Here is a 27,475-nt window from a genome sequence, read left to right on the forward strand (position 1 = left end):
ATGCAGTATACCAAATGGAGGGATTTAAACCTAAATTGTTCCCATATCTCACAACTCTCAAGATACTGCAAGTATCTTGTTTCTGGGGACACATGAGGACTCAATCTCAATTTGCCCATCAGATATTTATTGAATACATTTGCTTTCATAACACTTAAATGTGTTGTAGCAGCTGGAGATAATAATCCATGTGCTATCTTTATGGGAAGGATGGCTGCCGATACAAAGAGATTGGAAAGTTATAAGTGATTTCTAGATGTTTCACTGGGAGAGAGTGTTATCTTAGAGGGGCAACAGATGTTTTTTGATTATGGGAAAGTGGGATATGTTGGGAAAACAAAGATGATTGGAAAGATTAGAGGAAGGATACATTGTGAAGTTGGTGAGAGAGAGAGAGAGCTATAGAGAAAATTATGATAGATTTGTCTTTTAAGTAAATACATAAAAAGGTCACAAAATGATAGACATATAAAGATCTAAAGGCACTTTTCAAAGCAGTCTTCAAATAAAGTCAAGATATTTGTGCTCTCTCTTTCTACTATTTTGCTCTCCTCTTTCTCCCAAACCTCAAAGCTACCCTACAACAGTCTTTTGAGTACATTTGCAGTTAACTGCTTTATGTTTTGGCTGAAAACACAATGATTTAATTGGCTGGTTTAAGAGCCTTTCTGCATAATGTCTCCAAAAAGAGAAGCTGAGACTGCAATTTAATTTGAGACGATATTGTAGACATTAATTCGTTTACTAAGGCACTCTTGAGAGCTACAAAAATGACCAACAAATTTCAATTAATTTATTGTCATTTCAAATGATTTATGACTTTCTTACACCAGTTTATATATCAAAGTCAGTGAGTGATCAGTGTTGCTTAATGTCTCTCTGTCTATCCTTCACTTTGTAGGTCATAGGCATGATGATGGCCTCTTGGGAAGAAAATTTGGGTCAGCCCAATCATTCTGTTCTCGGTATGGAAGGGGTATCACACTTGTCCAGTCCCCTCTTCAATCTCAGCAGCAGTTATGGGGGGCCAGGGGCTTTTCTCTGGCTGGTCCCATCAGAGAATATCACATTCTCCACCACAATGTCCACAATGCAGCCTGTAGTCCCTCCGCGAGTGCGGGACCAGACCTTGGCCCAGGCAGAGATCGGGGTGCTAGGGCTGGTATTTGCCCTCACAACTCTGGGTAACATCTTCGTGCTGTGGGTACTGCTGCGTAGGAAGAAACATCACGCACCTATGCACCTCTTCATGGTCAATCTGTGTGTGGCTGACCTAGTAGTGGCCTTTTTTCAGGTAAGTGCCTCTTTAGGAAATCACAATAATAAGTGCAGCAAAATGAGTGGGCCAGTTAAGAGATTTTTGACCTGTGTAGAAACATAAAGTGTGACTATAAATTTATTAAAATGAAATTGAAATATACATGTGGGAGTCACAGTATCTCATCTTTTGCTTACGCTCAAAATCTACAATCAACTCTTGGTTAATTTTGTCACCGGAACACTACAAAGGACCCAAGATGTGGAGGAACAGTTACAACACTTTATTAACAATAGCGGAAGCACAGAATAAATGACTGAGGAGAATAAGTCAGAGAGACTGCAGTGAAAGCGGTGGAAGAGGAAATGCCTGAAGAGCAGTATGGGTGAGAGAGAGAAGCAATGGAATACCCCTGGCAATGGGAACTAGAAGGGGGAGAGACTGATGAAGGCACAGGCAGAGTGGATTCCGATGACGGGGAGACAATAAACCAACTGGAGCCGTACTAACACACAGAGAGAAGAAAAATAATAAACAGAACACACACAGAGGCTAGAGAGTGAGGTGAGCGAGCTGACACTCAAACACAAACTACAATCAGAGCAAAGACCATGACACACTAGGAGGTATAAATAGGCAGGGGGGAATGAAACAGCTGCCACTAATCAACAAACGAGCGGCATGACCAGCATTGCCGTGGCAACACTAATCATGGCAGATAGGCGGCAGCTGGGAAACTTGAGGGAAAGAAAACACAGACACACAGAACAAACCAGATGAATACGCTGGTATCGTGACAGTACCCCTACCCCCTCCCCCCCTCAAGGGCGCCTCCTGGTGCCCCCAGGAGGGTCACCATGGAGTCGATGGAACTCATCTATTAGGGTGCCGTCCAGAACGTCCCGCGCCGGGATCCAGCATCTCTTCTCAGGTCCATAGCCCTCCCAGTCTACCAAATATTGATAACCTCTGCCCCTCCACCACAGCCCCATCGACGAGGTAGGGAGGAGGTAGGACGGGAGCAGCGGGATGTAAGTCAGAGTGAAAATCAGGCTTAATCTTAGAAACATGGAGTGAACATGTTTTAGGTAAGTGGGAAACTTGAGGAGGACCGTCACCAGACTAAGGACCTTAGTGATAGGGAAGTGACCAATGAAGTTAGGCCCCAATTTACGAGAGAAGATTTGAAGTGGAATGTCTTTTGTGGACAACCATACCCTCTGCCCACAAACGTAAACCGGGGGTTTAGACCGGTGTTGATCCACAAGGTGTTTGTGGCACGCGCCAGTCCTGTGGAGGGCTTCTCTTGCCTGCCGCCACGTACATCAGCTCTGTTGAATGAAGGTGTGGGCAGAGGGGACAATGGGATCAAGTTCCTGCACTTAGAACAGTGGCAGTTGATTTCCCAGGCCGCACTGGAATGGCGATAACCCCATAGATGACAGAGGCAACAAGTTGTGGGCATACTCGACCCAGACCAACTGAGAACTCCAAGGTGAAGGATTTCACGAGGCCACACAGTTCAGTGTCCCTTCAAGATCCTGGTTAGCCCTCTCCACTTGTCCATTAGTCTGGGGGTGAACCCCAGAAAACAAGCAAAGTCCAACTTTGTAAAGTTGGAGAGTTCAAGAGTTCGAAAGCTGAGGACATCAATGGCTAAGGATAGCGATTCCTTACCATGACGTCATTCAGCCCCCGATAATCTATGCAGGGTCTATGCGACCTATCTTTCTTCTCCACAAAGAAGAACCCCGCCCCTGCCGGGAAGAGGAATGACGGATGAGGCCAGCCACCAGAAACTCATTGATGTATCTATCCATGGCCTCCCTCTCAGGAACCAAATGTGAATAAAGATGGCCCCATTGCGGAGAAGTGCCCGGTAACAAGTTGATGGGACAGTGGTACGGGCGACGAGGAGGTAGGGAACCAGCGCGGGACCGACTGAACACCGCCCCAGGTTGTGATATGCCACCGGCACCCCGGTCAGATCCACCGGCTCATCCTGTGACACAGAACAAGACACGACAGGGGAAACAGCAGAAGAAAGACAATTAGACAAACAATACGGACTCCAGGCCAAAACAGAATTGGATGAACAGTCAATATGGGGATTATGAATTACCGGCCAGGGGTGTCCCAACACAACAGTAGTGGAAGGTGACTCAAGAAGAAGGAAAGTCTCCGGCAGCAATGGAGTTTGAGTCTCTTGTCGACTTGAATGGCCATATCCACCAGGTTGTAGCGTGTCAGATGGTTCAGGGCATAGATTTCATCAAGAATCCTGTCCGCCAGCCTGGTAGTTCCAGCCACAGGACGCCGCAAGAGTGTGGAACTCGATGGCAAAATCCACAATGGACGGATCACCCTGGGTTAATCCGGAGAGGGCTCTCGCGGTGTCTCTACCCTGCGTGCTGTGGTTGAAAACCTTTGGAACTCATCAGAGAAGGCTTGGAAGGACGTGCAGCACAGGTGATGATTGTCCCACATGCCGGTACCCCACTCACGGGTCTTCCCCATCAGGAGAGTGATATCACAGGCAATCTTAGAAGTATCTGATGGGAAGGAAGAGGGTTGCAAAGAGAAGAACATGGAGCACTGCGACAAAAATGAACAACATGGGCCATCCTCCCCAGAGTAGGGTGCTGGAGGGTTTAACTGGGGCTTCATTCATCCAGGGTTGGGGGGTACTGCCTGTGGAGTAGCAGAAGTCTGAGGGCAGGGACCGGTGTCAGGGGAAGGGCGAAGCTGTTGAATCACATGAGCTCAGCCAACTGTGATGCCATTACTTCCAGGACCTGGTTGGTGGAGGTGATTTGTTCTTGTTGACGCCCCAGCAGTGCACCCTGTTGTGTGAGTGCCGAACAGAAGTTGGATTCCTCCGCTGGTTCCGTCGGTGGCTTGATTTTAATGTCACCGGAGCACTATGAAGGACCCAAGATGCGGAGAAACAGTTACAATACTTTGTTACCTATAGCAGAGGCACAGAATAAATGACTGAGGAGGATAAATCCGAGAGAGACAGCAGTGAGGGCAGTGGAAGTGGAGATGGCTGAAGAGCAGTCTGGGCGAGAGAGAGAAGCGATGGAACACCCCCAGCAGTGGGAACTGGCAGGTGGAGAGACTGACGAAGGCAGTGGGTGGGTTCCAATGTTGGGAAGACAACCAACCGAGCCATACTAACACACAGAGAGTAGAAAAACAATAAACAGAACACAGACCAAGGTTAGAGAGTGAGGTGAGCGAGCCGACACTCAAACACGAAAACTATAAATAGGCAGGGGGGGAATGAAACACAGCAACCGCTAATCAACAAATGAGCAGAATGAGCAGCATGACCAGCGTTGCTGTGGCAACACAAAACATGGCAGATAGGTGGCAGCTGGGAAACATGAGGGAAAGAAAACACAGACACACAGAACAAACCAGATGAATACACCGGTATCATGACAAATTTGCGAATCACAGGTGACACCATGTCCTAAACAGGGTTGGGGAGTAACAGAATACATGTAATGGGATTACATATTTAAAATACAGAATTTTAGTAACTGTATTCCACTAAATCGTTGGCAATCAGAATACAGTTACATTCGAAAAGTATTTTGATTACTGAAGAGATTACTTCGCAATTTATTGTAATTTGTTTCATTGAATATTTGGTCTATTCAATTGGAAAACATTTATACTTATAAATGATGCGATCGGAGGAGCATTTGAACAGTTGTGAAACACTTTCTTATGATGCGTTACATTCATACGAGTAGACAGATCATGAAAAGGTGGGCAACCTCAGCGAAAAGTATCATTTGACTTTATTTTTCAAGATTGCATAATATACTGTATGTTCTGCCTCATTCTCTGAACAGAATCCACATACGATTAGAAAAAGAATTAGTATACACTCTGTGGGGTTTTGAAGTGAGTTGGGAGCAGCAGAAATAGTTTATTTTGTGTAAACTGTCACATGAACATATAGCTTTATATTAAGCTAAAATGCTATTTCTAGCCCTAACATGCACCTGTTACCAGATGCAATTATATTTTATTATAAATTCTATCAGGAAAATCCATGTTAGATCATACTTTTTTCTCTCTAGTAAGACCTTTGATATCAGGGCAATGATGTACGGCAAAAATCTTATACACTTGTTTATAGTTAAAACAAGTGGAAAAATCTGACATTGATAAAAAAAGTATTTACATTATGTTACTGACCTTGAGTAATTTAATTAAATGTTACAAACTGTATTTTGCAGCATAGCCTATACTTTGTAAACTGTAGTAGAATACATTTTAAAAGTAACCCTCCCAACCATGGTCCTCAACAGACGTGACATGATAAAGCAACAAGAAATAAAATAAATTCCATGTTAATCAGAGTTGTTGTCCTTACTAACTGCGACAAGCAATGAGCGATATACATTTAGTCAATTGCTTGGTTTCTAATTCTGTGGCTTTATGCCAGGTGAAATCTCATAGTTCCTAAATTCTGATCATCATAACTGTATTTTAAACATTAAATATGTTCTGATTGGCTGTGTGTGATTGTGTCATGATGCACCTCAGTTTTGCTCTGAGTGTGGACAGAGAAATTGCTTGTTGCTGGAGTCTTATTGCATCTCGTCTGGTTAGGACATGGTGCAAAACTAACAAGAAAAATGCATTGTGAGGGTGAAATATAATCAGATCTCTTTATTTTGCCCCCAGGTGCTGCCACAGTTGGCCTGGGATATTACTGAGCGGTTTCAGGGCCCTGATGCTCTTTGTCGCTCAGTCAAGTATTTGCAAATTGTCGGAATGTTTGCGTCCTCCTACATGATCGTTGCCATGACTGTAGATCGCCATTATGCCATCTGCTGCCCGTTGCAGGCATATCGAGGGACCACGCCCTCTCATTGGAACACCCCTATCATGGTTGCATGGGGCCTAGCCTTGGTGCTCAGTTTACCACAGGTGAGGAACAAATGGTCTGAGACCCACCCTGACAGACAAACAGACAGACAGGTAGAACCCCAATGTTTTTTTTTTCTTGTGTGGTAAAGAAAAGTGATTGTCCTATTAAAACCATGGTTAGGTTTATGGTTTGGGTAAAGGATTAGACTTTATGGTCATGGATTTATTATTTATGTTAACAGTTAACCAGTCTTTCTGGTCTTTTCTGTCTTTTTAAAGCTATTTTAATGTCTTGGGGCGGCTGTGACTGTGAGGTAGTAGAGTGGGTTGTCCACTAATCACAGGGTTAGCAGTTTGATTCCCGGCACGCATGACTCCACATGCCAAAGTGTCCTTGGGCAAGACACTGAACGTCATGGTTACTTGAGTAACCTCCGTTCCCTGATGGAGGGAATGAGACGTTGTGTCGATGTAGTGACACTAGGGGTCACTCTTGGGAGCCCGAGACACCTCTGGTCTTTTATAAAAGGCCAATGAAAATTGGCGAGTGGTATTTGCATGCCACTCCCTCAGAAATACGGGTATAAAAGGAGCTGGTATGCAACCACTCATTCAGGTTTTATGCTGAGGAGCCGAGACAAGGTCCGGCCATTTCAGCGGGTAGTTCAGCGTTGTGGCAGGAGGGACACAACATCTCATTCCCTCCATCAGGGAACGGAGGTTACGCAAGTAACCATGACATTCCCTATCTGCCACTCACTCGACGTTGTGGCGATGTAGTGACACTAGGGGTCCCTATACGAAACGCCACAACTGGCAGAACTGTGTTACGTGAACTGGCGGTGTGTGACAGGCAGACCACTGTGTGCCTCGTAGCCAGCACACCAGGTCAACACGTAACCTCCCCCAACATAGTTATGAGTGTCGAACGGCCCTTTGGGGACAAGTCGACTACCCAAAAGATAGAGACAGGCTAACCCAGTCGTGGCCTCTTTACCCCTTCTTTTTTTCCACTCCCTAAAAAAGAAGGGGGATTATCCAACTGGGGCGCCAGGTCTAGTCGAGGGGTGTCCCTCCCAAGGGGAGGACACCACGGAGACCACACCTCACCCAAAGAGAGGGGGGATATTTAAGTGGAAAAATACATCACATGGTCTTGACGACCAAGTGGAGGGTCTTCAAGGTAGATCCTACCCAACGGTGGAGGAGTTACTACAAACATGGAGACTGTGGCAGAGGGGGCTCTGCCCAAGGAAGACGCAGTTTGCCAACAGGGAAACGAATTAGCAGAAGATATACATCGCATGGGGTTTACCTTACAGGGAACTGCCACATTCAGAGGACCTACCCCAGAACAGGACTCTTGGTGCCTCTCAGGAACCTGATGATCAGGTTGTGCTTCCCTGAGGACTTACCATCGACTGCATCGTGGTGTGCTGCTAAGGTGGAAGGGGACAGCCGCCCTTCCAACCTCTCCTGCAGGAAGGAAAGTGCTGATCTGACTGCGCATCTCTGGGGTCTTCCCGTCGGGAAGAACACCACTTAGCGAACAGATGCCACTTAAAGGCATACAGGCGCCTCGTAGAGGGGGCCCTAGCCTGAGTGATTGTGTCTACCACCACGGGTGGATGACCGCTTAGGTCTTCCGTGTCCCATCCAGGGGCCAGACATGGAGATTCCAGAGGTCTGGTCGTGGGTGCCAGATGGTGCCCCGTCCCTGAGAAAGAAGGTCCTTCCTCAGGGGAATTCACCGGGTGGGAGGGCTTTCGCAAGGAGCGTGAGGTCCGAAAACCACGTCTGGGTGGGCCAGTAGGGTGCTACCAGGATGACCTGCTCCTTGTCCTCCCTGACCTTGCACAGGGTCTGTGCAAGTAGGCTCACTGGGGGAAACATATTTGCACAGGCCAGGGGGCCAGCTGTGTGCCAGCACGTCTATGCCGAAGGGGGCCTCGGTCAGGGCGTACCAGAGCGGGCAGTGGGAGGATTCTTGGGAGGTGAACAGGTCCACCTGTGCCTGTCCGAATCGACTCCAAATCAGCTGGACCACCTGAGGGTGGAGTCTCCACTCTCCCCTGAGGGTAACCTGCCGTGACAGCATGTCCGCTGTAGTGTTGAGGTTGCTGGGGATGTGAGTGGCTTGCAATGACTTCAAGTGCTGCTGACTCCGGAGGAGGAGATGGCGGGCGAGTTGTGACATACAATGAGAGCACAGACCGCCATGGCAATTGACATATGCTACCGTTGCTGTGTTATCTGTCCGAACTAACACATGCTTGCACTGGATCAACGGCCGAAACCACCGCAACTCTAGGCAGTTGATGTGCCGATGCAGTCGCGGGCCCATCCACAAGCCGGTGGCTGTGTACCCATTGCAAACAGTGCCCCAGCCCATTTTGGAGGCATCTGTCGTGACCACGACGTGCCTGGAGACCAGTTTTAGGGGCTCAGTTCCCATCTCGGGACTCGAGTCTGAAGCCAGTGCTGAAGCGGTCTCATATGCATCAACCCGAGCGGGGTGGCTACCGCTGAGGATGCCATATACCCCAGGAGCCTCTGATAAAGTTTCAGTGGAACCGCTGTTTTCTGTTTGAATCCCTTCAAACAGGCCAGCACTGACTGGGCGTGCTCGTTCGTGAGGCGCGCTGTCAAAGAGACTGAGTCCAACTCCAAACCAAGGAAAGAGATGCTCTGAACCGGGAGGAGCTTGCTCTTTTCCCAGTTGACCCAAAGCCCTAGTCGGCTGAGGTGTGAGAGCACCAAGGCCCTGTGTGCGCACAACATGTCCCGAGAGTGAGCTAGGATTAGCCAGTCATCGAGATAGTTGAGAATGCGAATGCCCACTTCCCTTAACGGGGCAAGGGCTGCCTCTGCGACCTTTGTGAAGACACACGGAGACAGGGACAGGCCGAAAGGGAGGACCTTGTACTGATACACCTGACCCTCGAATGCAAACCACAGGAAGGGTCTGTGTCGAGGTAGGATCGAGACGTGGAAGTACGCGTCCTTCAGGTCTACCGCCGTGAACCAATCTTGATGCTGGATGCTTGCCAGAATGCGTTTTTTGCGTCAGTATCTTGAACAGGAGTCTGTGTAAAGCCCGGTTCAGCACTCGCAGGTCCAAGATTGGCCGCAACCCACCGCCATTTTTCGGTATGATGAAGCAGGGGCTGTAAAACCCCTTCTTCATCTCGGCCAGAGGGACAGGCTCTATCTTGCCCTTCTGTAGGAGGGTAGCGATCTCCGCGCGCAAGGTAGCAGCGTTTTCGTCCTTCACCAAGGTGAAGTGGATAACGCTGAACCTAGGCGGGCACATGGCAGACTGAATCGTGTAGCCGAGTCGGACGGTCTGGTCCAGCCATTGTGATGGATTGGAAAGTGCAAGCCACGCATCCAAGTTCCGCGCAAGGGGGACCAAGTGGACAACGTCGTCAGACGTACCGGCAGGTGGGGCCTTGCGGTGGGGTGGAGCTCGAGGTGCTGAGTCTAGGGACATCGAAGCACTTACCTGGCTCCTTGTGACCACCCCCGGAACAGCCTGGGACGGGGGAGGAAGAGGTCTGTCCTCGTAACCCGTGGATACTGTCACATTGGTGGCAGCTGTGTGCCACAGCTGGGTGCTCAGGGGCGGGAAGACTACCACTGGAGCACCAATCCTGCAAGGAAAAACTCGTGGACGGTAGTTGTGATGATGACTGTGCACACTGGGTATGTGACCCAGGGAAGAAGGAAACCGCCCTTTTGCTGAACTGTTGGGTACCGCAGCCACTTGGGCATGTGGCAAAATCAAACAAAAAGGCATCAAAAGATTCTCCACCCGGCCCTCCACCGGGGGATGGAGTGGTCTTCTTACCAGCTCCAGGTGAGTGGGTTTCTTTGACCCTGGGTCGCCCGTCTCAGGGGCGCTTTGACGACCTCCGTGGGTTCTTAGTGGCCGACTGTGAGACGGGTGGCATCTGCTTCCTGCGGTGGGCTCTACGCTGGGGCCGGGCTGAAGGGGCAGGCTGCGGTGGAGCCGGTGCAGTCACAGCAGGGGGACGCCATTGGACAGGAGCTTTGGGCGTCTGCGGCAGGTGGCGGCGCTGTGCGGGCATAGGTGCACCGTGAGCGCCTTATCCACCGGGGGAATCGCCGTATAGCACCTGGCCGCCCCGCCATCGACGGTAGTGAGGGCGGGGGAACTGAGGAATCGGGGCCGGGCAGTAAAAGGTGCCCCCCATGATTTCGTCAGCTCCTCGTGCACTTCCGGGAAGAAAGGCACTGGAGCGGGGCGTGGCTGCTTTGAGTGGCACCGCGAGCCCAGGAACCAATCATCGAGCCATGAGGGTTCAGGGGAAAGCGGAGGGTTCCACTCTAGCCTGACGCTCACGGCCGCCCGGGAAAGCATGTCCATCATCTCTGCATCAGCCTGTGACTGGGCAATCATCCCCGAGGGGGGGAGCCCAGCTGAGGCTTCTGCATCCGACTGGAAAAGCCCACTCTCCAATGCTGCGCTCGAGAGCTCATCATCTTCGCGGGCTCCGAACAAGAGGCCAGACTCGCCATGAGACAAGCCGGCAGACTCATCCAGAAGCCCGATCGGGGCAGATGAGTGTGCTGGGTTTGGGAGGTCTGCGGGGGGATACCCAGCGGAGGCGATCCCATTGGGGTCCCCAAATCGCCCCCAGTGATGGCCGCGCTGGCCTCATACCCGTAGGTAGAAGGACCGAGGTGGGAAGCCTTACGAAAGCAAGCCATGACCGCAACGTTGCCATGGTCATGTTCTCGCAGTAAGAACATGAACCATCCACGAATGCTACCTCTGTGTGGGTCGCGCCCAGACACGAAAGACAGCGATCATGACCATCCGAAGTTGAGAGATAACGGCCGCAACCAGGAATAACACACAATCGGAAAGGCATCTTTAAAAAGACGCATCTTTAAAAAGACGTTCCTTGTGTGCCGCTCTTTTAGAGAAATATACTCTTTTAGAGAATTAAACTCTTTCAGAAAATATACTCTCTTTTTTCTGCCAAAGCACCCAGGGGCGTTCTCTGCAGTGCACCAGTGCAGAGGAGGGGGAAGCCGCTGAAATGCACTGTCAGATCCAGCAGAGGTGAATGAACAGTAGAAATTCAGCTCAATGAGCATGACCGTTCAGCTCCGAAGAGAAAATCTGAATGAGTGGTTGCATACCAGCTCCTTTTATACCCGTATGTCCGGGGGAGTGGCATGCAAATACTAGTTGCCAATTTTCATTGGCCTTTTATCAAAGACCAGAGGTGTCTCGGGCTCCCAAGAGTGACCCCTAGTGTCACTACATCGACACAACGTCGAGTGAGTGACAGATAGGGAACCCCTGGTTGTTCCCAATGGCAGGTTAGCTGCCTTACATGGCAGCTCTGCTGTCATTAGTGTGTAAGTGTGTGTGTGTGTGTGTGTGTGTGTGTGTGTGTGAGTGGGTGAATGAGACACAGTGTAAAGCGCTCTGTAGAACCGCTAAGGTTAAAAGGTGCTATATAAGTGCAGACCATTTACCATCTTGACTTTCTCCTCTGCACATAGGTTTTTATCTTTTCACAGTCAGAGGTGGCCCCTGGGGAGTTTGAATGCTGGGGCCACTTTGCTGAGCCATGGGGCCTTAAAGCATATGTCACCTGGATGACCGTGGCTGTGTTCATATTGCCAGCCTTAATCATCACTGTCTGTCAGGTATCTCCACCCCATTCTTTCTCCTTCTCACTCCCCACACATTTTTGTTTTATTTCTTATTTTTTACATCAAATACATGGCTTTGACATCTCTTCTCTAACAATGCTTCTCTAAAGAATGCCTTTTTCTGTTTTGGCAATTGTTAAACCAAGGCATTTCTGTCTAATGCTAGCACAGGGATCGGCAACCTTTTTGACATGGAGTGACATTTTTTATTTTCCTGGTCAATGGCTGTGCCGACATTTTCCGAAGTATTTTCCGAGTCCACTTGTGAAAATGTTTCTATTTTGCATTTTTCTAATTTAATTGTTTATTTTTCATTACAAATGATATTATCAGCATAACAGTTTGAGTGAACATTTTGTGAAAAACCCAGTGATTATGATATAGTCATGATCCTGCATACCTTAGTACCTTAAATACTTTAACAAAAGAAAACCTGTCCTTTTGTACAAAATGTTAACAGTTAACAGTTAATGTCACAAATTTGCTTATTTGATTACTGATCATGAAATTGTGTGGAATCTTAAATATTTCTTATATTATGTCATTGTAATCATGTAATCACTAGCACACAAGCAACAGCGAGAAAGGAGCAGGCTATTTTATTTATATGACGTTTTCCGCACCTGCATTCCAATCTACATCTTGATGTAATCCTTCCTCATGATCACACAGCGTGTTTTCATCAGCTGAATGGGAGGCTAAACACTATTAAAGTGTGAGGCGACTCGTGCTGCGTGTGCAAGCCATTCGCGCATCACAAGCCGATCAACTATTCAGCCCTTTTCGGTGAATCACACCTGCAAAATCCTAAAACTTTATTTCCAGGTTTAATTTATATTTTGAATAGGCTTGAAAAGATTTTTGAATCCCACGATGTGGGTTTATTTTTTCTCTTTTAATCGTTTAATGTAATTTTGAGTGTGAATATGGTTTAAGGAGGATGTACCTGTATGCTGGGTTGGAAATCTCAAGGATTAATAGTAGTGTGTTCCTTATTACTTCACGTGTTGTTCTGAAAGCAAAAAGAAACAAAAGAAACAAAAGAAACATGTAATGTAGGCTGACAGCCACGCAGACTGATCGATGCAAAGCGGGCACGTTTACTCACGTGATTAACCGAAAGTGATGCGCTGCCGGCTCGTGATGCGAGAATGGCTTGCATGCGCTGCATGAGTCTGTTGGGTTTACTGCAGTCTCGTTACATTTGAACTTTTTGTTTAGCCTCCCGTTCAGCTCATGAAAACATGCTGTGTAATCATGAGGAAGGATTACATCAAGATGTAGATTGGAATGCAGGTGTGGAATTTATATAAATAAAATAATCTACTCCTCACTCGCCATTGCTGGCGTGCCTTACCCCTCTGGTGCCAGTGCTGGCACACGTGCCATAGATTGCCGACCGATGCTCTAGCAACTGCCAGAGTATTCTTTTAAATTCCTGTGACTCAGCATCAGCCTTTGTGTATTTGAACAGGCCTTTATGACAGCATGTTGTCAAAAACAGCATGGACAAAGCCAGAATAATCTAGCCAGATGAGCAGGTTGTTGTCTACTATGCAAGAGTCAGCGATTTTGCATGTTTTATGAGAATTAAATTTACCACAATTAGATCTACCACAAGGTACAACATGATGACAATGCTGGAAGCATTATTTGAAAATTGCTTTATGTATATCCTTTTCTTCTCAGGTTCGCATATTCAGAGAGATCCATGACAATATCTACCTGAAGTCAGAGCGGGTGGTGATGGCAGAATTCAAGCGGAACTCTGTCTTCTTCCATTTTCCTCAACGGGACGGATGCAGTAGGGGAAGGGGCAGAGAGAGAGTCAGACAGAGTGGACACAACCACCATGGTGACAACATTCTCAGCCAAGCTCTCTGCAGCCCTTCTCATCCCTCTTCCTCTCCTGCAGACCTCCAAAGCTTAAATGATGACTACTCTAAGACTTTGCCTTGCAGGAACTCTATTTGCGAGCCTTGCTTTAGACCCCTCCCATCATCAGACAGCTCCTCCCCTTCCATCACACCTCACCTGCAAAACACCACTCCTGTCAACACCCCCAGCTATCTCTCTGACTCCTCCCATTCTCAATTACTGACAACCAGTAGCATGTGTGAAAGATCTTGTGCTGCCTTTTCATTGGCTGGACAATCAAACACCTCTGGAGCTTCTGAGCTGTGGCCAGATGTGCTTCCAGATGCTGCAGACTTTCCCCTTCCCACTGAGTACTCACACCCGCTTCCTCTCCCAGGTGTGACCAAGGCCATGTCTAAGACGGTGAGGATGACTCTTGTCATTGTTCTGGTCTACACCATCTGCTGGTCTCCTTTCTTTATTGTTCAGTTATGGGCAGCCTGGGACCCCAACCCACCAGACCAAGGTCAGATTTTAATCAAACAGATATTATTCATATATTACACAAATTAGGGCTTCTTGGGTGCTAAGAAAAGTAGACTGTGTTTGTAAACAGGTGCATATAGAGCACAACAGCTTAATCCCATTTATTTTCTTTACACAGAAATTTTTGAAACTGATAATGTATAAACTTTTCAAGTCTGACCTAGCATGAGCTCCGATATTGTTAAGCAACAATATGTTTAAGTCAATGTGATTTCAAGGTAATTTTTAAAGAATCATGTTTAATAGCCAAATAGCCAGTGAAGAATTACGCAATTACGCATAATTCTGAAGAGAGATATAAGAGAGTAAAATATCTAGTTCAATCATCAAAACTCTCTGAAAGATTTAGCATGTTAATATGGGCATGACATATTGATAGGATATTGGTCTTGGCAGACTAGTCAGGAAAGACCAGAGATTATTTAACTAGTGATTTAGACTAGCTATGTGTGGATTTATTTAATCTAATGACCTATGGTAGCAATGTGTCCCAGCCTTATTTAGTGTCTGCACGGTGAGACAGCAGGTGCATCGATCAGCTCTTTACAGGAGATAAAGCGCCGCTCGCCATAGGGAAGCGGATGAGCATAGTGTGCGGGGTGTGAGAAACGTAAAGAGAAACTGAATCCTCTCTTTGAAAATGTATGAGTGTCTCGTGCAGTCACAACAAGCACTTTTCTTTTGTTTTGAACACATTCTTTATTGGTAAACAACACACAGTAAGAACATTTTACATTTGGTGCAGGGTTCACACTGAGGCAGGCGAGGCTTCCGTTTGGGACATGGTTTACATGGTCACATCGATGGCTCACCGGCAGCTCATGGCAGCACAGGGGTGGTAGGAGTGGGGTTTTTCGCCGGGTGCTGGCTCGAAGCAGAGTGTGAGTGGGGTGGATGAGAGGAAACACTTCTCAAAAAGTGCTTCATCGCTTGTGGCTGCTTTTGCGCTGCAATGAAGCGTTCTGAAAAGCCTTCCATGGCATTAACGAAGAGGCTGTCAGGCGAGACAGGGGTATTGAGCAGGGCGGCTTTTTCTGCATCACGCATCTCTGTGAGCATTAACCAGATATGCTGGTCCAAAACCACCAGATTACTCATTGCTTTCCCGATGGCCTGCGTGGTAATCTTTGTGGCTTACAGTGGCAAATCTGTGGCAGTGCGGAGCTCTTTGAACCTGTCAGGATTCAGGCCTTGCTCATCTATATCTTTGAGGAGCTTGGTCTGGAAGACTTGAAGCATCAGCATGCTATGGAGTGCCGAGCCAGCCTGGCCCGCCAGCATATACGTTCTTCCAGCCAGTGCGGATGTCAGTCGGCACGGCTTGGAAGGGTGGGCCGAGTTTCCATCCCATAGCAGTAGACAGACAGAGAATGAGCTTCAACTGCCTCTTCAGTAGGAGGAAGCTTAGCATATCCCTTTTCCTCCTCATGATCCAGTTTTGTGAGGACCACAGCTCCAACCTGGACGCGAGACGAATAGGGAATGCGGCAGGTCTTCGTGAGCTCTTCATGGACTTTCGGGAAGAATAGTGCAGTTTTCCGGGAATCACTCGTCCAGGCGAGATTTTACCGGCTCCTCTGGAGGGTACCACTGAGACCGAGCTCCTCAACCACCTGTGCAAGGACGCGAAGAAGCTCTCTGTCAGTGGCCTGTGCACTTTCCTCACCTTCGCTGGGGGGATGGGCTGCAACATCTTCCATGGACCATTCTCCCATGTCTGAAGCTGCAAGGGACACGGCATCTTTACCACCGTCAGACCTACTGAATACGACAAAATAGATGGCTGGAGGTCATCACGTGCATACTGCACTGGCGAGGTCGCTGCGTGGGAAGATCGAGGGGCTCGTGGGGGCTTGCACCAGTGCGAGATCCTCCTCGAATTCTTCCATCTCTACCTCACGGCCCTGCTGTGCTTCCTCATGTGGTTCTTCAAGTCTTAACACAGAGGAAGCTGTTGGGAGGACATGGGAGGTGGAATCGTCCCTCAAAACGAGGGTGAACCTAGAGCGGAGCGTCCGGAGACTCATGTCCTCACAGTGAGGGCAGTCTGTCCCCATGAGAGCTGCTTTGGCATGGGTGCGGCCCAGGCAGCGAACACTGTCATGTTTTTTCTGATGGAGCGATGAATACTTGCGATACGACATCTTTAAAAAGACGTGTACACACAAGCAGCTATTTATCAGGTGTTTTACGTCACGTGGACAGAATATTATATACAGTATATATATATATATTTCAAAGGATGCAGCTCCTGCTGGAATGCTGCGGGAAGCGGGTAGGTGTCTTGCAGAGGCGAAGAACCCGATGCCGGTGGCGAGGCGGTCATCGGAGAAGGATTTCCCAAAAGAGTTTACTGCAATGTCGAGTGAACTGAATCGATAAGAAAAGATTATTATACAAATGATGTGATGTAAATGACCAAACATAACCACAAATTTGCACATTTCTATACATTATAAATAACTCGGAATGCTGCGGGAAGCGGGTAGGTGTCTTGCAGAGGCGAAGAACCCGATGCCGGTGGCGAGGCAGTCATTGAAGAAGGATTTCCCCAAAAGAGTTTACTGCAATGTCGAGTGAACTGAATCGATAAGAAAAGATTATTATACAAATGATGTGATGTAAATGACCAAACATAACCACAAATTTGCACATTTCAATACATTATAAATAACAAGACTTCCATTAGCGAGTTAATAGCTAACTGGTTAATGCTGTTTTTAAACTTTGTGCACTTGCTCAGTTGTTTTCTGCTCACTGAAAAAACAGCTGGAATTTATAAAACATGTGGGATCACATCGCATTAGGCGGCGAAGAACAGACATGATCAATAGGGGCATGTTTCATTCTTTGAACACTGATTGCTAATGGTTAGTGTGTCCATCCATATACTGTCTAATAGGGTCTGTCTAAAATATTCATGTTGTCAGCAGGAAAAAGAAGTGAGAACAAAAATCACAAAATCTATAGCACCGGTATTAGGCCAAATCAGCAATGGCAATACACTACACAATTGTTAGCTTTAAGTATACTTTCTCAGAACCGTAATGCAGCGGCAGAGCTCGTTAAACTTGGGCAAGCTAAATTCAAGTTTGCAGATCTCCAGAACACTATAGAGAGGAAAATGAAGAAATGTCACGTTCAAAAACATGCGTGTCCCACTTCACCTGTATTATATACATTTAGACTAATTTTTCGTAATTTGCAGCACAACACTGTTTTCTTGTATTCAAGCTACATCATTATATATGTTGCTGCATTCAGTTGGTGGGCTGTCGGATAAATCCATTGTTTGGCTGCATGAGAGCAGAGTTAAATATGCAACTGTCTAATGTTTGGAAGAATGTTAATGTTCTGAATTAAAAATGAGATCAATTCATCTGTAGAGCTGTATCGTGTTGAACTCTTATTCTGATGGGTTTGATTGAGGCAGGACAGATGACGGTGCAGGTTGACCAATCGCATTTCAGACCCACCCACATGTGCAAATCAAATATTCAAACTGTACATTCATTTTATATCCATGAGCATTAAACATGAGAAATTAGCTAATTTCTTACTTTTTTTTCTTAAACAAAACGAATAATCAAAAAATAAGACTTTTTTCCATTTTTTCCATTTTTGCCTATTGCTTTTGAAATGAAAAACCAAAATTCAAAGCATAATTGATTTTTTAGTTTTTTTAATATTCAAACGAAAAACAAATAACCGCAACTTACACAATCAGTGTATTTTCTGTACATTCTATATTCGTTTTGAAATAAAAAAGTAAAAAAATGAAGACATTTCTTTTTATTTAGCAAATTATTTGCCTTGGTAAATCATTCACTAAAACAGTTTTTTTCCCTTTTTAAAAAACGCATTATGCATTCGGAAAATTACATTTGAGAAAAATGACCTTAATACTGATTTTGTAAATTCGATTATCCAATTATCTGTAACTCATCTGTAAGCTGTTATTTCCCAAAATGTCTGAACCTGTGAACCCAACTTTCATTGTTTCTTAAGTTCTTCAAGTGTCTGAAGTGGATGTTGGCCAAGAAAAGACACCAGAAATTGTCAAATGTGCTTAACTTCAGATAAACTGCAGATAAATCTGGCTGTTGCATTTGGACTGATGCATGTTTTTCTCAAGCATTTTATGCTGTTGAGTGTTTATTTAGCCATGAAAGAGGGACAAATACAATGTGAACAGATTGTCCATATTTTTTATTCAAGAGTGTAATATAGGATTTCAGGCTTGCTAATATCACCAGTTTTGTTGTATCTTGCCAGATATTGCAATCAATTTCTTCTAATAATCCTAGATACAGTATATGATCATGTTTAATATTTCCTGAATAATTAATCAGCACTGTCATACATTTTCTGATAGGTCAGTTACGTGGCGACAGTGTGTAAATGCAAAAGAGTAGATGCATCCAAGGGCGTAGCAGAGACAAAAATCACCTTTTTAAATAGTTCGGGGGACGTGTCCCCCATGTCCCCAGCACTACAGTATTTAAAAATGTGATTTTTGTCCCCTGCCCTTTTCCAAGCTAAACCCATACCGAGACCAAATGGTGGATTTATATACAGTATTCTTTGCATCTTGTTACTTTGGGCTGATTGAGCAACTATCCAGCCAATCACAGGTGAGTTTCATGAGCCGAAACAACCCTTACGTAATAGGCTGTTAGTCAGACAGTCTAATTAGCACGGCTCTGTTCGTTTCTACAAAGCTGCTTTCAACAATGCTCATTTATCCATGTTTTTTATCGGCATTGATGTTGACCTAAATTATTAATCTAGAGATGAGGAACACACAAATGAGAGTTATTTATCTGCATATTTTGTTCTAGATTGGCAGCATTACATGAAATGCACTGCAGAAAAAAACAAAGGACAATCCTTCTTTTAAGCACACATTGTAAGTGGAGTTTATATCAGTGCATGAGTCTTTATTAAATTATGCTTTTTACAATATGTTTGTGAGGTAATAGTTTGATCGGTTGTTTTTGCCAATTTAAGCAGATTACTAGATCTTTATTTCACATGAGACACTCATTTGTCACCACCTTCTGGCATCACCAGAAATGGTCACTGAATCATTAAATGGATCTGAACGAATTTTGGTGATTATAGTCAAAACACTTGAGCCAATTGGATACATTTAAATCCCACAATGCACAAGCACAGAGAAAAAAATAAAATTGTGCACATGCACAATTAGTCATTATTGATTAAATTATTCATTCAGGACCAGCTTGTGCTCAGTCTTTTATTGTCATGTGTAAAAAGCAAGCAATTGCTCCACAAGATGCCCTTTTATTTTTGCAGCTAATTTTGCAAAATTCTGCAATTATATTGCAATACTTGAATCTTTAAAGAACTACAAATATTAAAAGTAAATAATACATATACAGTACTGTGCAAAAGTTTTAGGCACTTTTTGCATAGTGAGGATTTCTTTAAAAATAGTGCCATAATTAGTTTTCATTTTTCAATTAACAACATCCAAAGTCCAGTAAACATAAAAATGCTAAATCAATATTTGGTGGGGCCAACTTTGCCTGCAAAACAGCACCAATTCTCCTAGGTACACCTGGACACAGTTTTTCTTGGTTGTTGGCAGATAGGATGTTCCAAGCTTCTTGGAGAATTCACCAAAGTTTTTCTATCTATTTAGGCTGTCTCAATTGCTTTTGTCTCTTTATGTAATCTCAGACTGACTCGATGTTCAGTGGGGGTCTCTGTGGGGGCCATGCCATCTGTTGCAGGGCTCCCTGTTCTTCTATTCTATTCTATTCTATTTGCAGAAGGAATGTTTGGGAGTCTAAAATGTATATTACCTATTGACACATTAACGCTGAAGATATAAATAACCATCTTAAGACAAATGTTTTTGTTAAACATCTTATGTGCCAAAAACTTTTGCACAGTACTGTATATTATTATAATACTTAAATCATACTTATATATTAATATATACTGTAATATATTAATACTGCACTATAAGTGTTGGGTCTGTGCGAGTCCTACTGACAGATGTGACTCCCCCACTTTTAAAATGACTGCTACGCCCCTGGACACAACCATCTCTGTGATTTCTGCAGAGCAGACATCGCTTAAGTCCCATGCATATCGATGGTAAACTTACAGACATCTGCAGTAATAACATACAAATTCTTTTTCATGGCTAAATAAATGCTGGACAGCATAAAATGCTTGAAAAATATATGCATCAGTCCAAATGTATCAGCCAGCATTCAGTAAAGCACGTCCAAATAGGGCTTTCCTTCCCCTTAAAAAGTCCCTTTACTGTATATCCCTTACAATCACCATAATAACAATAGTTTTTCCACAAAATGCCATATACTATACTATTATTATTATCATCTGAATAGTCACATCCTCTTACCCCATGTAAAATATATATTAGGTCTCTTATCTTTACCTCCCCTGCTGGTGACTTTTGTAAGTGTTGATGAGAAGAGTTATCTACTCTAAAGCCAACATTAAAAATAGGAGTTTTTTTTTTTTTTTTTTTCGTTTTTCTTCTCTTCAGTTTTAGTTTTGAGATGGGAGAATGAGAAACAAAAAATAGCTAGAATTCAACTTTTTTTTAAATGAATCAATTTGTGTTTGTTTTTTTACTTTTGCAGAAAAATGAAAAAAGAAAACGCCTGTTTTTTCGTTATCCGTTTTTTTTTTTTTTTTCAAAACGGAAATGGAATGAATGGAAGATACACGTATTGTACACGGACCTTCATCCCTGAGCTGGCTGGTTTAGTTAATGTCTTAGAATGTCTTTATTTAAGAATTTTATGAAATCCTTAAAAAAGTAAATGAATGGGAAAGATACTTCCAGAACCAAGGCATCTGAAAAACAAGAGCAGTCACTATTGCACTTTATCATAGGCAATAATATGATAGTGAAGTGATATATGAAGTGGCCTTCTTATATTCCCACTGTTCGTTTTATTTCTGTTGAGTGCTTCACAAACACTTTTCTTGCATTTCATCAAACACACTGTCACTCTCTTTGTGGTCATGGTAGATAACTGAACAAGCAATAAATTCCCAATGATATTCCCAATTTCCCAAAACAGAGGTGCCTGATTTGAGAAATCCAATGTCCAGCAGAGTTTTGTTCTAGCTCTATTTAAAAACACATGAATGAGTTGAAGTTCTTCAGGTTTGCTTGAATTGCAGGGAGGAGTTGAAGCAAGATTGGACTTAAACTCAATAGGAGGTTAACGTGTTCTTTCTCTCTCTCTCTCTCTTTTTTCCCACCTCCTCCCTTTCCCCTTAACACATAAACAGTCAAACACCCGCCTGAGTGTTGGGTAATCTCATTGATATTCACACCTTTTTATTATACTGGACTTTCTGCACAGTTTGACCAGAGACTCATCTGGTTATCAAAGCACTATGAAAAATCACCACAGTATTACCTTTTGGGAAATATGATACTCAATGCACATCTTTTAATATTGTGATTCAGATAAATTGTAATACATTTTGATTTAGTTTTCAATATAGTTTCACTTTTTATGTCCCAAATTCTTGGCTTTAGTCTACACTCAGTGGCCACTTTATTAGGTTCTTCTGTACACCTGCTCATTAATGCAAATATCTAATCAGCCATGTGGCAGCAATGTGGCACCATGTCTGCATAAAACTATGCAGACATGGTTAAGAGGTTCACCTACTGTTCGAACCAAACATGTGAATGGGGAAGAAATGTGATCTAAGTGTCTTTTTACATATAATGATTGTTGGTGCCAGATGGAGTGGTTAAAGTATCTCATGTGCCCTTCAAGTGGATTCGGAAATATTGTAATTATGAGTTCCAAGCACATGCATGACCCCGCAAAGTCGTATTAACGAGTGGGAAACTCAGAATTCTAGATGAAACACGAGCTTCTAAGTTGGGACGTTGGAAGCAGCGTGTCAACATGAAACATGTAATGACAAGTAATGATTTTGCAAAATTATTTCAACTTCTGTAATTTATTTCAATAATATTAATTTGTTTTATATGACAGTAAACTGATGACTCACCTTTCACGGTTTGTTTTAAGCAAATTAATTATTAATATGTTAGATACCATGCATTAATAAATCATATATGTTGTTTATAAGTGGTGCAGGTTTATTCTCTAATGTTTATTCACCGGTACAACAGAATAAATTGCTTTTGCCGTCATTCATTTCGTAATTGATTAAGTTTGGCTTCTTCCGTATTTTGTTTCCCAGTTGAATGCATGACATGTCATTGTAACGAATGCCCAACTCAGAGGTATGAGCTTCCCAGGTGCACTTGAAGGCAGCATCAGTAATGCCCAGGTTACTATTGTAACCCCAGTTCCCTGAAACAAGGGAACGAGATGCTGTGTCAGTAGCTGACACTATGGGGAGCTCCTCCCATGAGTGACGATCTCTGAATCCCTTTACAATCACACTATTGGCAGATGGCACTTGGCGTTCTGCCCCCAATGTGCACTTCATTACGCATATAAGTGAGAGAACAAAGCCATCTCGTCAGGATTTCCTTCTGTGTGGGGAGAGTGTGCATCTCTCTGTCCCATACAGTGAGAAATCATTAGTGTGTTAAGCATACGCAGCGTCTTGTTCGCTCCTTTCAGGGAACTGGGGTTACAATTGAAACCTGAGCGTTCCCTTTCAAGTCGGTCACTTTGACACTGTGTCAGTAACTGATGCTGTTGGAACCCTATACCATCTGATTGCACACATATGTTGTACTCCTTGCCAAAGGGGTACAAAAGCACTCCACTTCGTATTGAAAGATAGGAAGGAGGGAGCACACAAACACCCTCGATAGGGAAAACCTGACACTAGCACTTGGGTAGTGAGCCATTGTGTACAACACACATACTGTACATGAGCTTGATAAAGGATACACAATGTCTGCTGGTGCACAACAGGGAAGTAGAAAAATAATCCACTTGCTATAGAGGTGCAGATTCAAGGGCAAAGCGTAGATTTGAGTCTCAACAGCACGAGATGTAATCGCGACCCTGAAGAAGGAAATCCTGATGAAATGGCATTGTGTTCTTGCTTATATGTGTGATGACGCATGCATTGGGTGTGGAGCACCAAGCGCCATCTGCCAATAGATTGCCATGATTGTAAAGGCCTTCAGAGATCGTCATTCCTGGAAAGAGCTCCTCCATAGCATCAGATACTGACACAGCATTGAATGCAACCATTAATATGTTTAACATAAGTCATGCACTATAATAAAAGTGTTTAGATGTCATAAGTTACCATTGTGTGAGGAACAGGGCGAAAAGTGTTTAAAGTGATAATCTGACGTTTTACTAGTGATTTGTTTTAAAAGGGAATAAAAGTAGTTTTTTAGCACCTCAGTGTTTACTTCACCAGGAAATTGCTGCGATACATGTAACAAGCCACGTAAAAATCATTTTGCAAAAATGTGACATAAAACAAGGTTGTTCTTGGAGCACATTATGGCCCTTTGATACCAACCAGTTTTTTACTTGAGTACTGTTGCATACCAAGGGCGTGCTGACCCTTTATGGCCAGAATCTCTAGCAACTGTTTCAAGCACTGTATTAAATCCATGTTGGAAAGAAATCAGGCTTTTCTAGGGGTCACCTAGGTGGGCGTAGACCTAACTAATTAAGTGGCCACTGAGTGCGGTTTTACAGGACAAATATGTATTGCTCAGTGAGAACAGTCTTAATTTTTGTTCCACAATGAATACATTGATCTTTTTTGCTCTTAAAACTGGCTATAGGAAAGCAATATGTGTCCATCAACTAATTCTGTCACATTGATCTGTAAACTTCAATCTATGCAGCTGCCTTAATTTTAGCAGTTAAAGCATTATCTATCATAGACACATTGCAAATTCTGCACTGTTGCAAATATGGTAATGACTGCACACCATATACTGGTTTTGACTAATATTCTGCATATAGTGCAAAAGGTGTTAAATTGCGATGTAATTTACCTGCAACTAAATCATTTTCCTGGCATTTTGCCTTCTTTAACTATTGTAAACATTTAATAATAAATAGATTTGATGAATAATCAAAAGTGGATTTCGTATAGTTAACACATTTTTCTCATAAAAAGAAGTTCTCAATATTCACAAATATTTTTCATCAAAGCAAAGCTTTCATTGGCTAAATTAACACTGGTGTGAATGTATATATTTCCTTCTGCCGAATGAGCATCATATACCCTGAAGTATATAATGAGCATGTAATGTGATAGGGCTATATAAAATAAGGTTCCTGAAGGGTTAATTAGATATGTAACTCATCCATGATTTTTTTTTATATATACAGTACATAAAGATGAACAGTCAGTGCAATTACACAGCCATACGTGCTGGGTTCTCTGGTATTCTGTTGATTCCTGAGTTTAAGTTTGCCTTTGTCTCTCATGCAGGAGCAGCTTTCACCATTCTGATGCTATTGGCCAGTCTGAACTCCTGTACTAACCCGTGGATTTACACCGCCTTCTCCAGCAGTGTGTCCAGAGAACTGGTCACTCTGCTGCACTGCCACATTGGGTTACCACGTCGAGGTTCCCTACCGGATGACTCCACCACCACTCACACATCCACCACCGCCAAGGACTCTGTCTACTGACCTCTTCCCAGAATCCACCATAGAGCACACAGCCAAAGGCCAATGCAGTTTCATTGACTGATGTGTTGGCTAGAATACACACATGCTACCTAGCTGGTGAAGCTGGTTGACCAGCATGGTATTTATATAAGCTGGTTAAGCTAGTTTAAAAGCCTGGTTGGGACACCAGTACACTAGCTTCCCATGTTGGGAGACCAGCACCCAAAACACAACGTAAGCTGGTGACCAGAAATGCTGGTCTTTACAGCAGGGTGGTAATTTCCACACGTCCTAGTGTGCAGGCTCAAACACAACGAATTAAAAGTCTTTACCAGATTCAGGTATGTAAATGGCGATTACACAATCTGAACAGCAGGTACTTATATGTCAACATCGACACCACACTGTTAAAAAAAGCATTCAGTTACTAAACAAAATCACAGTGCCAAGACCAGTGGATTTCACTGATAGCTGTCCATTTAGTTTAGTCTGTCACATGAAATCAGTCTAGAGTGATGTGGGAATGGCCATACTGTAACTGTCTGAATCATACTGAGGAAGAGGATGGGTTAGGAGGCAAAAGATTGGCAGACCTCCATTCATCAACATGTTTCTTTTAATTACTCTCATTGTTCTCAAATATTAGCATCACCAGATTATATCAGACTTTACAGTACAAAGTATATGCGGAAACATGAGTGGGAACAGAAAAAAACGTGAACAATGCATGAAGAATGGACAAAAGTTTATCTGGATGCACCTTGGACAGTTGCAGAAGACCTGCAACAAGATGCTGCACATCAGGATGTCAAATTTGAGGAGTGGATCCACCATTTTGGCAGCATAGTTATGGGGGTACACACTCTAGACTGGGAGAGAATCGTACTCAAGTCAGAAAGACAGACTGCTGGGTTTTCCCGGTACACATAGTTTAAATAAATAGAGTGTAGAAGACACTGTGAATTGGATTGAATTGTTTAAGGTATCTGAATACTGACTATTACACTAAATCATTAGAAGTCCTGGCAGTTTCAAATGATAGGTTGTACAGTGGGCAGAAATCTCCATTTGATCACAATGTTACACATAAAGCTGAGTGTACAGGATGTCATTAAATCTCATCATCTGTGTCATTAAATGTCATTTTAGTGGTTTCATTTTACAATAATGTACATTGTGTAGAAGCTGCTAATTGTGTTTGGCATTTCAGTACAGCCAATACTAAGCACATATACTGACAGTACAGTGCTAAAAAATGTTAGTCTTTGGGTAAGAAACAATCTTTCACAGAAGGAAGAAACAGGGTAATAGTAAATTTAAATGCATTATAAATCAGATCAAAGGAATGTACTGTAAATACCAACTAAACACAAAATTAATAGCAATATATTATTAATATAAATATGCCCAAACTTAATATTATAGGTAGCAAAATTCCAAAAGCTGGAGTTTAAAGTTCTGCATTGTGTATATAACCCCATTGAATCTGAAAACACGATGAAGGCAATGATAGCGAATTATATACTGAATGCATAGAATATATGTATACACTAACCATGCCATTTTTACTCTAACCCACAAATCTGTAACTCTTTTAACTCTACCTCTGATATTTGCTTGATTTTTGTGTTTAAAACAAAACAAGATTCATTGTTTCACCGTTGCAATCAGGGGACCATTCACATGCTTCAGAGTAACTAATTTGTACAGAAAATATTCAAAATGTTAGAATATAATAAAACGTGTTGAAGGATTAAGAAAAACAATGTTGTCTAAACTGCAACTTAAGCACCTTATTAATAAAAGTACCATGGGCATTAATGTTTAAAACACAGATTCTTGGGGTACCAATTCAGTTGTACATTTGCGTAGGCTCATGAAAGGTTTAGATCAGTCTCACACTTGTGCTTGCTAATCCCACCTCATCAAATTATTAATAGAAACAGCACAGGTGACGCCCCGCATGACAAACAACTGTTCGATTAAAAAAGCACGAATTTACAAGCACACAATTAGGATCTAAAGCATTCAAAACATTTATTAAAAAGCCTTACACTGTTTAACTCCCATTTCATGCAGTCTGATATTCAATGTTAGGCGTATTCAGTGTTTCATGTGGTGGAAATACAATCAGAAATGGAGTATTATTTTCCCCACCTGACAGAAATGAAGGAATTGTTCAATAAACAAGCTAATGTTCAGTATTGTTCTTGTGAAATTAGGGACATCTGTACCATTTCTCTGAGTATTATATGTCTAACAGCAAATTAGTAATCTATTTAACTGCAAACTAGTAGATACTAGCATAGAGATCAGACTCTGGGAAAAGTCTGAGAGAACTGAGAGTTAGTGGCTTTTTTTATCTGAGATATATAGATTCAGTATGAAAAATCATTAGCTCATTTACCACATATTTCATACACATGATGTGCAGTAGCTAAATGATCGGTATTGTAAAAAATTATTTTTCATACTTATTTACTTTTTGTGGTTCTTTATTTTGGTGGTGATCATCTTCATAAGGCAAACAATTAACGATATGTGTATTTACACACCCTCATGTTGGTTCAAACCCCTGTGACTTTATTTCTTCTGTTAAACACAAAAGGAGATGTCAGGT

General features: G+C 43.5%; 1 protein-coding gene across 1 annotated transcript; it reads left to right on the forward strand.

The window, feature by feature from the left end:
- The first annotated feature begins 220 nt into the window (after positions 1-220).
- LOC127419448 (vasopressin V2 receptor-like) lies at positions 221-27,416 on the forward strand. The gene is made up of 6 exons (XM_051660838.1): positions 221-1,294; positions 5,966-6,211; positions 11,693-11,839; positions 13,535-13,646; positions 14,100-14,228; positions 24,674-27,416. The coding sequence occupies exons 1-6, from the start codon at positions 911-913 to the stop codon at positions 24,874-24,876; spliced, it is 1,221 nt and encodes a 406-aa protein (XP_051516798.1). The 5' UTR covers positions 221-910; the 3' UTR covers positions 24,877-27,416.
- Positions 27,417-27,475: the final 59 nt, after the last annotated feature.

The sequence above is a fragment of the Myxocyprinus asiaticus genome, chromosome 28 (genome assembly GCF_019703515.2).
Source record: "Myxocyprinus asiaticus isolate MX2 ecotype Aquarium Trade chromosome 28, UBuf_Myxa_2, whole genome shotgun sequence".
Taxonomy (NCBI): domain Eukaryota; kingdom Metazoa; phylum Chordata; class Actinopteri; order Cypriniformes; family Catostomidae; genus Myxocyprinus; species Myxocyprinus asiaticus.